Source organism: Ziziphus jujuba, chromosome 2 (assembly GCF_031755915.1).
Source record: "Ziziphus jujuba cultivar Dongzao chromosome 2, ASM3175591v1".
Classification (NCBI taxonomy): domain Eukaryota; kingdom Viridiplantae; phylum Streptophyta; class Magnoliopsida; order Rosales; family Rhamnaceae; genus Ziziphus; species Ziziphus jujuba.
The window spans coordinates 28,700,264-28,714,148 of record NC_083380.1 but is presented as its reverse complement, the minus strand read 5'-3'; the positions used below and the strand labels follow the sequence as shown (position 1 = coordinate 28,714,148).

Sequence of the window (13,885 nt, the reverse complement as noted above, 5' to 3'; positions counted from 1 at the left end):
TACAATTAGAATAATACAACATAATTTACAATAGAAAATATAGAAGAAAATATAGCAAATGATATACATCATACACTTATTAAGTAGCAAACATTAATGTCATTAGCTCACTCCTATAAAATCAAATTAAAATTGTTAGAACAAATAATGTAAAATATTACATTCATCAAAATTTATTCACTTAAGAATCAATGCATAATTCCTTTTTCTTTTTTTTTTAACCTTAAAACTTTGGTAAATCATCAGTCAATCAACGTTGACAAGTTCACTAATTTTAGTTGATTCTGTAAGCTCTACAAAGATCAAAACAATAAAATTGGCAATAAATTATATTTAAACATTTATATATATATATATATAAATGTTTAAATATATATATATAAATGTTTTATATATATATATATATATGTATAAGTAACAATTGGATACAATATATGTAAATATATATATATATATGATGGGGATGTAGAAAAAAAAATATATATATATATATATATTATGGTGATGGTGATGGACTGGTGGTGGGTGGCAACAGAGTTAAATATTTAGTTTAGGATTACAACTTATAATTCGATTTGGAATTTGGGATATGGGGATGTAAAAGAAAATATATATATATATATATATTAAGAATCAATATATAAAAATGGAAAAAAAATTAAAAATTAATATATAAAATTCCAAATCCAATCCAATTGATATAAAAATTAATATATATATATATATATATATTAAAAATTAAAAATTTCCAATTCATAACCAATTCAATTGATACAATTTATAATATTTTGAACCCAATCCAATCCAATTGATATAAAAATCCAATCCAAACCGTTAAAAATTGATTGGATTGGACATGTTGAACGGGTTTGATTGGATTTTGCCCACCCCTAGATGCTAGTTGAAACAGAAGTTTAATATGGGAAAGGAAGAGTGCATCATAGAGAGAAACAGAGCTGCCGATATATTTGAATTCCCATTGCATAGCTTGTTGTCATAAGCTTTAAAAATCCTGTAAATTATCCAAAATGGTTTATCCAAAATGGTTTATGCAGAGGATGTTGAATGCTATATATATCTTGGCCACATGTTATATATCAATGAAAAGCATGGATCTGATGAGATTGCAACATCCATGTGGGTGAAATTGCAACAAATGTAGTTTGATGCTTTCTGGGAATAAGAATTCAAATCCTAAAATCACTATTCAAACAATCAAAAAGTCTGCGGTAGTAGGGATCAAATACCTGAAAACTGAAATGCTCAAATAATGGTAGACAAAATAAACTCCATATTAAATGAGTAGATATAATATAATTACATCTAGTTAAAGCAAGAGAGAAAGAGAATCTTACTCGTTTTGTGGTTTTGGGATCAAAAAATTTGAGCCACCTACAAGATATAACACCAATCTTTACTAAAATTAAAAACAGTGCATGTATGTAAAACCAATAAATCGTATGAAAAACAGGGAAACATCTTGCTTGATGATGATCATCGTGCAAAATAAATAAATAAATAAAACATAATATTAACATGATTGTAAAAAAGAAATACCTTTTTTTGTTTTTATTTTGAAAGAGCGTACACGATCAATCATGTGCCTTGGTAATCTATGGTTATGAGAGGGATGTGACGGATGTAAGGCCAATCTTCCCCTATCCCTCTCTTGCATCGTGGCTTTAGCAATGGACAATCGATGATTTACAACTCCAAAAGAGACTCGGGCAGCCTTTCTTGTGGCAAGCACTGGAGCTTGTTGCAATAAAGAATGCCCAATGTGTGAAGGGAGGTGAGATGTCGAAATGTGTCTCCGTTTAGGGATTTCAGGCTTGGAAGACAATATAGGCAAAGAGAAGTGAGAGTGGTGGGCAGCCCGTGTTGTGGTAAGCACTGGATTGCTTTGCAACTATCAATGGACAAATATTGAAGGGAGGTGAGGTGTTGAAGGGCGCTGCCATTCAGGGATTTCAGTCTGAAAAGACCAGAAAGCGTAAGAGAAGTAAGAATGGTGGGAAGTTGTCCTTCCTCCTTTGGATATGCATCCATCTCTTCTTCAAATATGGACCCGATATATAAGGATGTAAGGGAGGTGAGCATTCCCAGATTCCACTGCAAGCTGTGCCGACAACATTCAATTTCAAGTGACTTTAAATTTGATGGTCGTCCCTCTTCTGAAAGTGACACCAGTTCAGGGCATTCCATAATTAAAATGTTTGGTATATTGGATGGCAATGTGCCTCCTGGAAATTTCTTCATTTTGCGACAACCTTCAATTCTCAATAGTATAAGCGACGGATATCGACAGTTTGAGAGTGAAGCCACCAGGTCAAGACTTGTATCTTCTATTCCAAGGGTTTCCAAGGATGGAAGATAATCAGGTAAGCCTAATGCCCCTTTCAGCTTCGGACAATTCTTCAACCGAAGATCCTTCAAGTTTGTGAAAACTCTGCCATCCTCCGCTTTTACCAATGCCCACTCCTCCCACGATTCCATTTTTGAAATGAATAAACTTTCCAAATACTTGAATGGCATAGTGATTACAGAACCGTCACTATAAAACCCATCCCCTATCCTTGTCACCATATCCAATCCCCTTATCTCAAGCAATACCAGAGAATATAGCTGTCCTAGTGAAGGCAAATTCCAATAGTATTTACAATCAACAAGCCTCACCTTCTTTAGACAAGTAAATGTAGAATCTCCAACCCACTGTGAGAGCCTTGTACCTCCATAATTGTAAATACCTAGTTCCTTTAGACCTGAATGAGGTTGGAGTCTATCAAGAACCTCCAGGGCTTCAACCGAACCTCCAATCTCACCATTCCATCCTAAATTCAATCCTGTAATATGCCCTTTATCTATCAAATTTGCCTCCCAAGCATCTTCAACACTTACAACATTCTCAAGTCTTGCAATACAAAAATCACCATGTAGATATTTAAGCTTGCCTAACTCTTTAATATTGGATCCGCTATCTCTGCCGACAACAAACTTTGGTAACATTTGCAGATTTTCCAATTTGGACATTTGCAGTAGCATCTCTTCTAAATCTGTCTCCCCAGTGTCGAGACAACATAGATTGATTAGATCAGTTGCAATGTTAGTTGGTAAGCGAGCAAATCTCTTACATCCAAACAATTTCAGCGTATGCAACTCACGCAATTTGCATATTGTGTCAGGTAACTCTTCAATTGAACTATGACTTAAGTCCAAATGCCTTAGATGCTTCAAATCGCCAAATGATTTTGGCAACGAAGTAACCCTTAACATCTCTCAGAACAATGATGTCTGCAAATTATATAGAGCAACTAGATCAGGTATTTCTTCAAATGTAGAATCAGATAAATCCAAATATCTCAAGTGACCCAATAAGAAGATTGAAGATAATAACTTCTTATTTATTGGAGCTTCAATCCCAAATCGCGTAGATAAAGAAAGCACTCTTAAGAATTGCGTTGATCCCAAAAGTTCGACATTATGCATCTCCAAAATTCAGTATAGTGTGCAGTACTTTGTTTTCATATAAATCCTCCATTTTCTTTTCATCATTGGTATGGCATGCCAAAGATGAGACATGACGAGCGTTCCTTATCTCAACATCTGAGTACTTATCTTCTAACCTGACAAAACATCCCGAAACAAACATTGCCAAATCATTTATAAGATCATGCATGGTAATTAAATTTTCATTCCAGCTACAATGTTGGAGAAATGATCTCAATACAAGATCATTAATATATTCTTCTTCAACCTCTTCTGGTACTTTTGTTTTGTGGGGTTGCAAAAGACCTTGTGCCATCCACAGTAAAATCAATTTTTCCTTATCAATTTCATAATCTTTAGGAAAAATGGAGCAGTAACCAAAGCATCGCTTCAAATGAGGAGGCTGTTAGAAAATCAGAACACAACAAACACAACAGGACTTATCGAGGTTCGGTCAAGATGACCTACGTCCTTGTTGCTCCGGTGAGAGCTTCTGGTCTCTTATTGATCTTGCAGTAGTTACACAAACTTACACCTCTTGTATACACACACAGGTTTTCACATAGAAAACATACACACCAAATCCCGAAGCCCCATTATACACCCTTTCCACAATCACTCAATCTCACTTAGAGATTATTTCTCACTCAGAAGAGAATACAATTAAAGAAAAGGTAAAGAAGAATCTTGGAGCTCCTCTCTCGTTCACAAGCTTGAAGAAAGACTGGTTTCTGTTATTTCTGTTGCTTCTTTCTAAAGGAAAGAGTTCTGTGCATATATATATTTCACACCAGCTTCAAAACGACGTCGTCCAACTTATGCCGTTATTCTATTACAGTATGCTGGAAATGACTGCTTTGCCCTTCTTTATTTCCAAGTAAATGAAACGATGCGTTTTGCTCTTCTGAGACTCATCCATTGAATCAACTCGAGTCTTCTCCAAATGTTGACTTCATGCATACACCAGACCTTTGCAAGATGCATTTGTGGATTATATCTTCACAGAGGCCAATAATAATAGCTGACCCACAGGGCTGGAAGAATATCTTGGCAATTGGGCAAACTCCATATATCATCGTCTTGTACATATTTCCAATAATTGATCTCTTATTTAGAGTGCAAAAGACAACTAAGTGACTTGACAGCTAAAGGAAGACCGTTGCTTTTTTTAACAATTTGTCTACCGATTACTTCCAAATCCGGAGAAACACCTTTCTCTACATTATTGAAGGCATGCTTTTTAACTAATTGCCAACAATCTTCATCTGATAGAATTTGCAGATAAAGTTTGGGGGCAGTACCTAATTCGGATGCAACATCAGCACTGCGTGTTGTCACAATGATCTTACTTCCACGTGCAGTAGATGTAAATGAATTCCTTAACTCACACCACCGCTTATAATCCACGTTCCACACATCGTCAAGAACCAGAGGAATTTTCTGCCTTTTAAAAAGTCCCTCAATTTTTGTTGAAGTTTAAATGTTTCCTTGATGGTGGACTCTGATGAATTAGTGACCTCCTTGTAAATTGCTTTTGTTAACGCGAATACATCAGATTCTACGGATACCGTAATCCATGCTTTGACCTTATCACCAATTTCGTTGTAAACAAGCTGGGCAAGGGTGGTCTTGCCAATCCCAGCCATGCCTACAATGGGAAGTACAGATACGTGATGGCCATCATCAGATAACAAAAAGTCGAGGATGGCTTGCTTATCATCATCCCTCCCATAGATATCAGATTCTTTCACCCAAGTAGTTGAACATGATGTTATTATAGGCTCAACACCTTCACTCAAACGAAGGTTTTCCTTTCGTTTCACAATATCTTCAAGTGTGTCAAGGATGTCAGTTATCTTGTCAGCACCTACAAAAGGTCTCCAATCCCGACGCCATGGCAGAATCAAATCTCCTAGACGATCCAGCGGCGTCAATCTAGCCTTGGGTAGAGAAGCTAGAGCTTCAATAACATCCACCACGTCCTCAACGTTGTAGATTGCATTGTTGAGCTTTTGAAGCCACTCTCTGATGTCTAAGTCACTGACTTGCTTCTTCTCGGCATCATTCAGGACTCCTTTAACATAGAATAACGTGCTCCCCAACTTGTCGAGCAGCCGACGATCCACTTCGGTCGGACGACCAAACTTCCAGATCGAAAAGATCCTCTCATAAAGCACTTCCAAATAAAAACGTGAGGCAAGATCCAGCAACAACTTCAGCCATGGTTGATTAGTTTTTGGGTGTTCAGGAAGAAGAAAACTAGCTGTGTATTTGACTTACAAAAGCAAAGAAATTGTGAGAGGAACAACTTTGTGATGTGTTAAACCCAAATAAAATGATAGAAAATTTAAAATCTGAAAAGAATTGGAATTGAGATATAGTGGATGTATACTCACCGCTTGAAACTCCGATCAAACTTGGAAATATGTCTTAGCAAATAGTAGGGAGAGAGGTCAATAATTAGACATAAAGAAAGGTAAATAATTAGACATAAAGAAAGATGTGGTTTTGTTAAATTACTATATTAGGTCTGAGTATCAAATTCGTACAATCGCTAAACAGTAGGCTTTGAAAGATGGAAAACAAAGGGTCACCGGATTTGGAACATTAGATTTGACCTTTTTTACTTTTGTCTTTTAGTGGGAGAAAAAAACTCAGAAGTAATGAATCTGAGGATTGGATTCTTCCGTATTTCCATCACATATTAATTTTCTTTTCTCTAATAAAAAAATTAGTATTGGGTAAGTACTTTTGATATTTTGGCAATCATGATGAACATAAAAAAAGGGTAGAAAAAAATTGAATAAATAAAGGAAAAAGTTGAATTCCGGTTTAAAATCTTGGTTCCATCGTGATTGAGGAACTTGGCATTCGATTTTCAATTTTTAGAAAGGAGAATATGCGATTAATTCACTCTACGTATACAAATTTTAAGCATGTGATTGAGAGAGAGAGAAAAAAAAAAAGCAAAAACAAGAGGGAAAATAAATGAGTAAAGTATACAATTCCTGTCCCTGGGACAGCTACATAACTGTGATCTTTTGGTGGATCCGGCTAAATAGTAAATACGTGTGTCACATAAGTGGTAGGCAGGACAGGTCGGTTTAGATCGGACATAATAAAATAATATAGTATTATATTTGATATAATTCTGAATTAAATAGTAAATTAGTTGTCCTAGATTGTCGGATTGGAATGAGCTATTTTATAATTATAATTTTTATTTTTTTAAAATAAAAAATTTAAAAATTATATTTATATTTAAAAAATTATTATATTTAATTAAAATTATAAATTTATATATTTATATTTCCATGTAAAATTTAATTTTCTTTTTTACATTCACAAATTATATTAATATATAAAATATTATATCATACTACAAATTAATAGAACGTAAATAACAATATTTTTTCTTGTTGACCAGAAAATGTACAAGCTTTTCAAAATAGTACATTATATTGTCCAATGAAGAATGAAAAAGTAGTTAAATGATAATTTATTTCCTAGTGAAGTGATAATTAAGTTATACGGTCTTCACTTTCTCTAAAATGAATAAATGGTTTTTATACATTTTAAAATAATATTTATATATTAACCTTCTCTAAAAACATTATATTTGAAAGCTTATCTTCTCTAAGAAGCAAAAAATGGTTTCTATGCACTTCAAAATAATATTTATATATTAACTTTCTCTGGAAACATTATATTTGAAAGCTTAAAGTAAAAGGTGGATTAAAGATTTTTTTAAACTTTTCAAACTAAAGATATATATATATATATATTTTAAGACAAAAAGAACATTGCATGAATAAAGAATGAACAACGATACTCTAAGCTCTTGTAATATAAATGAAAATGAACCATGCATAAAATAAAAAGCAGACTTTTGTTTACATAGGGCACTGCAAATTTCAAAAATAGCCTAATATTAATATTAATTAAAGTGTATATACTTTGACCAACGAGAAAAACAAAATGAATACATTATACTTGGAAAATCCACTTACACTAACTAGGAGGGGGAAAAAACTAATTATTTTTACTTTTCTTCACTCTGATATATTGTTCAATTAGAACCTTCGACTTTTTATTTATTTTTATTTTTTTCCAAGTTATTGAGTGGAGTTTCCTTTTTCTTTTCAACTTTGCCTCTTCCTGCAAAATCATGCAACCAAGTCCAAATCCATATGCAAAAGTTTTCTCACATTCTTGACATTGCATACTTGATTACTTGCATCCGAGTTTGCCCAAGGACAATCTAGCATTAATACGACCAGCACAACAGTTCTTTTAAAGCGAAGAAAAGCATTCACAAGCCTAACAAAGAAAGCAAAAGAGCATTCACTGTGCTTAATTAACTTCCCATTTGACTTTGCATGCAACCTCATGTGACCCAAATTTACAATAATTGGAATCATTTTTATACTCCAAGTGATTCTACATGATGGTTATTAGGTAAAACTTTTTCTCTATTTTAGTTTAGTGGTTGTGATGGAGCTAACAATACTTAATTGCCTTAATTGCCAATGCTATGATATATAATTAGATGGTACTAGCTATAAAAAATGTGGTGACCAAATTGTAACACCCCGTCCCAAATCACACCGCAATCCGTGCACGTTGACTGAGGGGGTCAAAAGTTGACTTTTTGTTCTAGTTGGAATTCCTAGTTGACCAGGGTACCGTGGCGAAGTGCATGATGCCCCGAGTTCGTAGACTAGTAGCACGTCGAAAACGGAGCTACGGTTTGAAAGTTATGGGCAAAACAAGTCGAGGAGCAAACAGTCCAAAATGTACCGGGAGTTGACTTTTTCTTGTTATGTAATTTTGTTTTGACTCTTATATGGTTGTAAAGTACTCGTCGATACGAGTTCATAGACTAGCGGCATGCTTAAATCGGACATTTGGTTAAAAAGTTATGGACGTTTGAAGTTCACTGGATACCGTAATATTTTATTATATCTGGCTTAAGTGCACAGTAACGCCATGTGTCACCACCTGATTGGTCCACATGGATGAACAATGTCACCATGGTGGCTTTTATTTGGCAAAAACACCGGGGAGGAGAGAGAAAGAGAGAGAGAGAGAGAGGAGATAGAGAGAGAGAGAGAAAACCGACCGGCCGCCGGAATCGTCCAATTTTCTGACCGAATCTTGCTACACGCGTCAGCCAGACGGAAGTGGCTCCCCATTTCCGGCCAAACCCTGAAATTGCACGGCTGTTGGTCCCCGGACGCGCCCGGATCGAGGTGGCGAATCTCGGAGGTGATTTTTCCCTCCACCGCTGGCCACCGCCGTTTGCCCAATTTTCGGCCATTTTTAGGCCACACATTCCAGCCACTGCTCACCACCTCCTCAAGTTCGGCCTACTCACCAAATTTCACGGCCACCGGACCTCCGACGCGCGGGGATCAGAGCGTTTTCCGGCGAGGGGCCGAAAATCTTCAAACCCCGATTTCTTCGCCGTCCGGCCTCCGTTTGTCTCACCGCCGGCCCTGTTAACCGCCAAAAATCCTAGCCAACGGCCACCGCACGTGCTGCCGTCGGCGACGGTTGCCGGTGACCGCGGCGGCTCGCCGAAAGTCACTGTTCCGGCGAGTACCCAGTTGCACTGCCGGTCCCTGTCCACTAATTTCGACCGCCTGAATCCAAATCTGGCATCCTTTTCCGCAATTCGTGATGGTTTGGGAGAATTAAGGAGTCGAATCTCGAAAGCTTTCCGGTGAGATTCCGGCCACCTCGGGTCCGATCTCCGGAAAGTAAGACCAAATCCGTGATCCTCATCACTCGAGTTTCAATTCGGTATATAACTTGTAACTTTTAGTTGTTGTTTGTGTTCGCTCCCCGGGTACCCATTTGGGAGTTACCGATTAAAATATTAATATATTTGGTTGGTGTACTGTGGATGTTTTAGGTGCGCGTACGAGTAGTGGAGTTGATCCGGCGGAGGATCTTAGCTGATATACGCGCTTAAGGTGAGTGACCCACCTTTAAAAATATTTTGGGCAATTAATTATGTTTAATTGGTATTTAACTGGTATTTGAATTATGCTCATGTGGTACGATTTAATTATTATTTTATTGTGATTTAATTTTGATTATTATGCATGGGCAAGGTATTTTCAGTAATAAATTGTGCGTGGTTTTAAATATTATTGTTGGGCATAATTGGTTTAAATATTTTATGAAAATATTTGTTTAAATTGGTGGTTTAATTTTATAATTATACCCACGGTATTTTATTTGCCGAATCTCATATTACGAGAAAAATTATGGTTTTATTGGTTATCGATGTTTTCGTACCGGTTTGTTAAATGAAAATATATGGGATGGTAAGTGTGAAAATTTGGTATATTTCCTATGGTAATTTTGGAAAGAACGGCACGGTTGATTTAATAATTATTTTAGACGCATTCATACAATATTGGTGTTCTGGTATATGCATATGTGGTTTAGCGCGCAAGTATTATGTCTCCCGTGAGTTGCCATTGGACCGTGGGCAGGCAAGTTTGATATTGGCCACAGCCGCCCCCCTCCTTGGCCGGGATGACGGTTTCAGCATGCAGATCGGGACGCCGAAGTGCCGTTTGCAAGTTTTTCTCTTTAATCTCCCCGCCAGTCGGTGCTCAGGACGCTGGGTATCGGAGGGCATCACCGGTATATGGTGTGGTGCGTCAAGTGTAAATTTTCAAATAAAGTTCCAAACCCCAAAAGTGTTCAAAAGTTATTTATTATGATTTATTACATTTTAATTATATTTGGGGTATTTATTTAATTATTGTTTATTAAATGGTTTGATCCCTTGGTTTTCGGGAAATACGAATATCGGGTTTTGTGAAAATATTTTAAAAAGGGAACATTTCTAATGGAGTGATTAGTGAGAGTTTTGAGGGAAAACTATTATTTCCAACTGTTATTATTTATTTACCTATTAATTGTTGGTATTAATTCAATTCCCCTATTTGTTCTATTATTAGTATTATTATTAAAAGTGTTCAGTAGTTAGGGTCACTCATTGAGATGATTAGCATCTCATGTTTTTAAGTTCCGTTCCCTTAGGTACAAGGGGTGGTAGACGTTCTTCTGGGGCGAACCAGTTCTTCGCCGCTATCGTGTTTCGAGAAGTACTTTTGTACTCATTCATTTCAGTTGTATTATTTCTTTCATCTTTGTTGTATTTTCTGTTGATTAGCACTTCATGAAGCTCTGTATACTATTTGGACACCTATATTTTAATTATGCACTGGGTTGCTGTTATTGTTGTGAAGTGCTGTAAATTTGTGAAATCAAATTTGTAGTTTTGTGGGAGGAATAAGGGGATGAATATAGAAGTCTGTTTTCAGTGCAGGTGATTTTTGGTAAGTCCTACCCTTAGGGGAGGTGCTGCCGGATTTTCCATTGGAAGGTTTGGTGGTATTTCCCTGGGATCAGGGCTTGTTTAGGGTTCCGGGGAATGAATTCTGGACGGGTCCTGACAAAATAGTTTAAATTTTAATTTATTCCATGTAAGTTGGGGAAGGTATAAGTTCTGTGTGTGCATATTTGTCTAGCAGATGCTATGCTCTAGGTTTTCTCTGATAGGTTGAGCTTTATGCAAAGTATGACTCGAAGATGCTACTTCCCGTTCTTCGGCATCTACTTTATCTTACATTTCTCCATCATCTTTTGTACAAATTATTACAGGAATTCTGGTTTTCAAGTCCTATTGAATTGAGTCTCTAAATATACATCTCTGTCAACCTTTCTTTGCTGTGTGATATATATTTCCATCCATCCTATGTATTGTTAGCTGTTGGAATTCAAATGATGAAAAATATTTGGATGAGTTCAAAGTATTATTTAGCTGTTGAAACATATATAGAGATTTAATTGCTTAAGTTAGAAAGGTGTTGTTAATCAAGGACGTCAAAAGCCACCTCAAAGAGTTACAATTATAGGAGAATAATGGAACATTACTCTATCCCCTGTGGACTCAAATTCGAGTAGAGATTCAATAAACATTATGTCGTAAAGATTTATGCAGCTCATACTTAAATTGAATACAAAGATAATAGATAATATGTAGTAGCTAGAACATCGACACCAGTTTATGCATAATTTCATACAGATATGTTAGCACTGCTACTAACAATACATATTTTCAAAGTATCATCACAAACCAAATCGAAGATCTAATTCTTTAAACACAGACACTACCCAAATTAGATCTTATTCTCAAACCAATATCACAAACAAAATTAATCTTGCCAACACATCATAAGCAACACATTAATAACAAGCAAAAACAGAACACTTACCTTCCAAACTCGATGCTTTAGCTCTAGTTTAAGCCTCCAAAATTAAGCCTTCTTCCTCATGAATATGAAGCCCTAACTTTATAGATCAAAGCTAATTTTACAGATCAACAAATGACATGAAAACAAATAAAAGCCCTAATTTTGCAGGTAAAAAAATGATGTGAAAAAATGAAGAAGAAGAAGAAGATGATGATGATGATGATAATGATAGAAGATCGAAGAAGTAGAAGAAGAAGAAGAAGAATACAAAGGAAGAAGAAGACGAAGAAAAAGAAGAAGAACTCATTGGCCAGAACTTCATTTATCCATCACCATTGTTTATTGATATTTATCAGAACTTCATTTATCCATCACCATTGTTTATTGATATTTATAAATATATTGTTTACTGAATCTCTATAGGATTCCTTTTTTTTTTTAAAAAAAAAATTGTTTTAGTGTATTACTAAATCTATATTAGTCTATTTATTATTTTTAAAAATTAAATTTTGAAACAATCTATGAATTTTTTTTTTTGAAAAAACAATTTAAGAGTTTTAGAAAAAGACCTAATTTAACTATAAAATTATCAATAATGCTAGAGATACTAACTCAACAATCTATGAATTTTTTTTTTTTTTTTTTTTTGGTTTCTTCTTAGAATTTGTTTCATGTAACTGAATCTTCATCTTTCATATATATATATATATATATATATGTATATTATTTTTTCATTTATCTACTTTTTATTTTTATATCTCATTTATGTAAATATATGTGTAATAAACATTACCAATTTTTTAGTTATATCATACTTCATATAAAAAAATATTGTATCATGCTGATTGATTTATTATTTGAACAATATAATATTTATTTAATTATTTTTTGATTTATTATAAATGGAAATTTATGTAAAATTTTTTTATTTTAATGACAAATTTCTTCTATTATTTTTTCATTTATTTTTGTGGTTAATTTTATATAATTTAAAATATATGTTAAATTTAAAATAACGATGGATAGATACTTATAAATAAAACATTCATTTCATCATTACTAAAGCTTAATATTCTGAAAGGGTTTTGTTAGCATTTCGATCCGTTTTATTATTTTTTTTCAAAATAAAATTGCTTTAATAATTATCCTAATTAGTTCACTCTGTATAGCTAAGTTTATTGCATTTTTATCTATATTATTACTTCTTAAAAAAAAAAAGTTAGAAAATAATTTAATAGTTAATTTTGTAATGGTGCCCCCTCTCAAATAAATTTCTAGACCGACCACTAATAGAAAAAACCTCTAACACTTTATCATGCTATTATTGTTATTATTATAAAAATTATACATTATGTATATGTGTTAGTGTATATATAGCATATTTATTAGTTCTAAAATCATAGCTATTGTGATGAAAAATCATTAAAATCTTTTCTATTAACTTTTAAATTATTTTAGGGACTAAAATTTTAAATGTATTTAAAATTTCAATAAATCCATATATGGTTTACTCTCTGAGCATAGAATTTTAGTATATTAATTAACTCATATAGTTTAATATTACACTTTTAAAGCTTTTGAATTAACTCAAGAATCAATACTATGAAGTTTTTAAATCATCATTAGGAAAATGTCAAATTTTTGGAATTCAGTTTAAAAAGGATTAATTTTTTTTTGTTTTTTTGTACAATATGTATTATAAATTAAAAATAAATTTATATGTGTGGAAAATTCTAATGAAAAATGACTGTATTTATATTTTTGTAATAGTTAGTATATGTATCTACATATTTATACACACATATATGGGCAAATATTTTTTTTGTAAAGAGGGAACTTGTTTTAGAAAAGCGGATAATTACATTTTCTCAGTGCATATTTGATATTTACAAAATAGATTTTTATACTTAATTACTTTGTGAGTAATTAATAATACACTTAGTGATTAATTACATTGTCCATATAATTAACTATTTATATTATCTTAGGAATTAAAACCCATATTAAATTTGTTATAATTTTAATTTTCCTTTATTCTTGGTAAATGAAAATTTTAATTTTGCATTGGTGGGAAATTTGCCGCCATCATTCCCTACTGATTAAACCTAGCCCTCCGAATT

General features: G+C 33.7%; 1 protein-coding gene across 1 annotated transcript; it reads right to left on the bottom strand.

Moving 5' to 3' along the window:
- Positions 1-880: 880 nt before the first annotated feature.
- LOC132800776 (putative disease resistance RPP13-like protein 1) lies at positions 881-3,273 on the bottom strand. Its single transcript, XM_060815050.1, has 2 exons — positions 1,558-3,273; positions 881-1,392 (listed from the first exon to the last, which is right to left on the bottom strand). Exon 1 carries the CDS (start codon positions 3,271-3,273, stop codon positions 1,705-1,707), a length of 1,569 nt encoding a protein of 522 aa, XP_060671033.1. The 3' UTR covers positions 881-1,392; positions 1,558-1,704.
- Between the last annotated feature and the right edge of the window lie 10,612 nt (positions 3,274-13,885).

Coding starts and splice junctions, on each gene's coding strand:
- LOC132800776 (XM_060815050.1), bottom strand. CDS start 3,273: ATGTTAAGGGTTACTTCGTTGCCAAAATCATTTGGCGATTTGAAGCAT.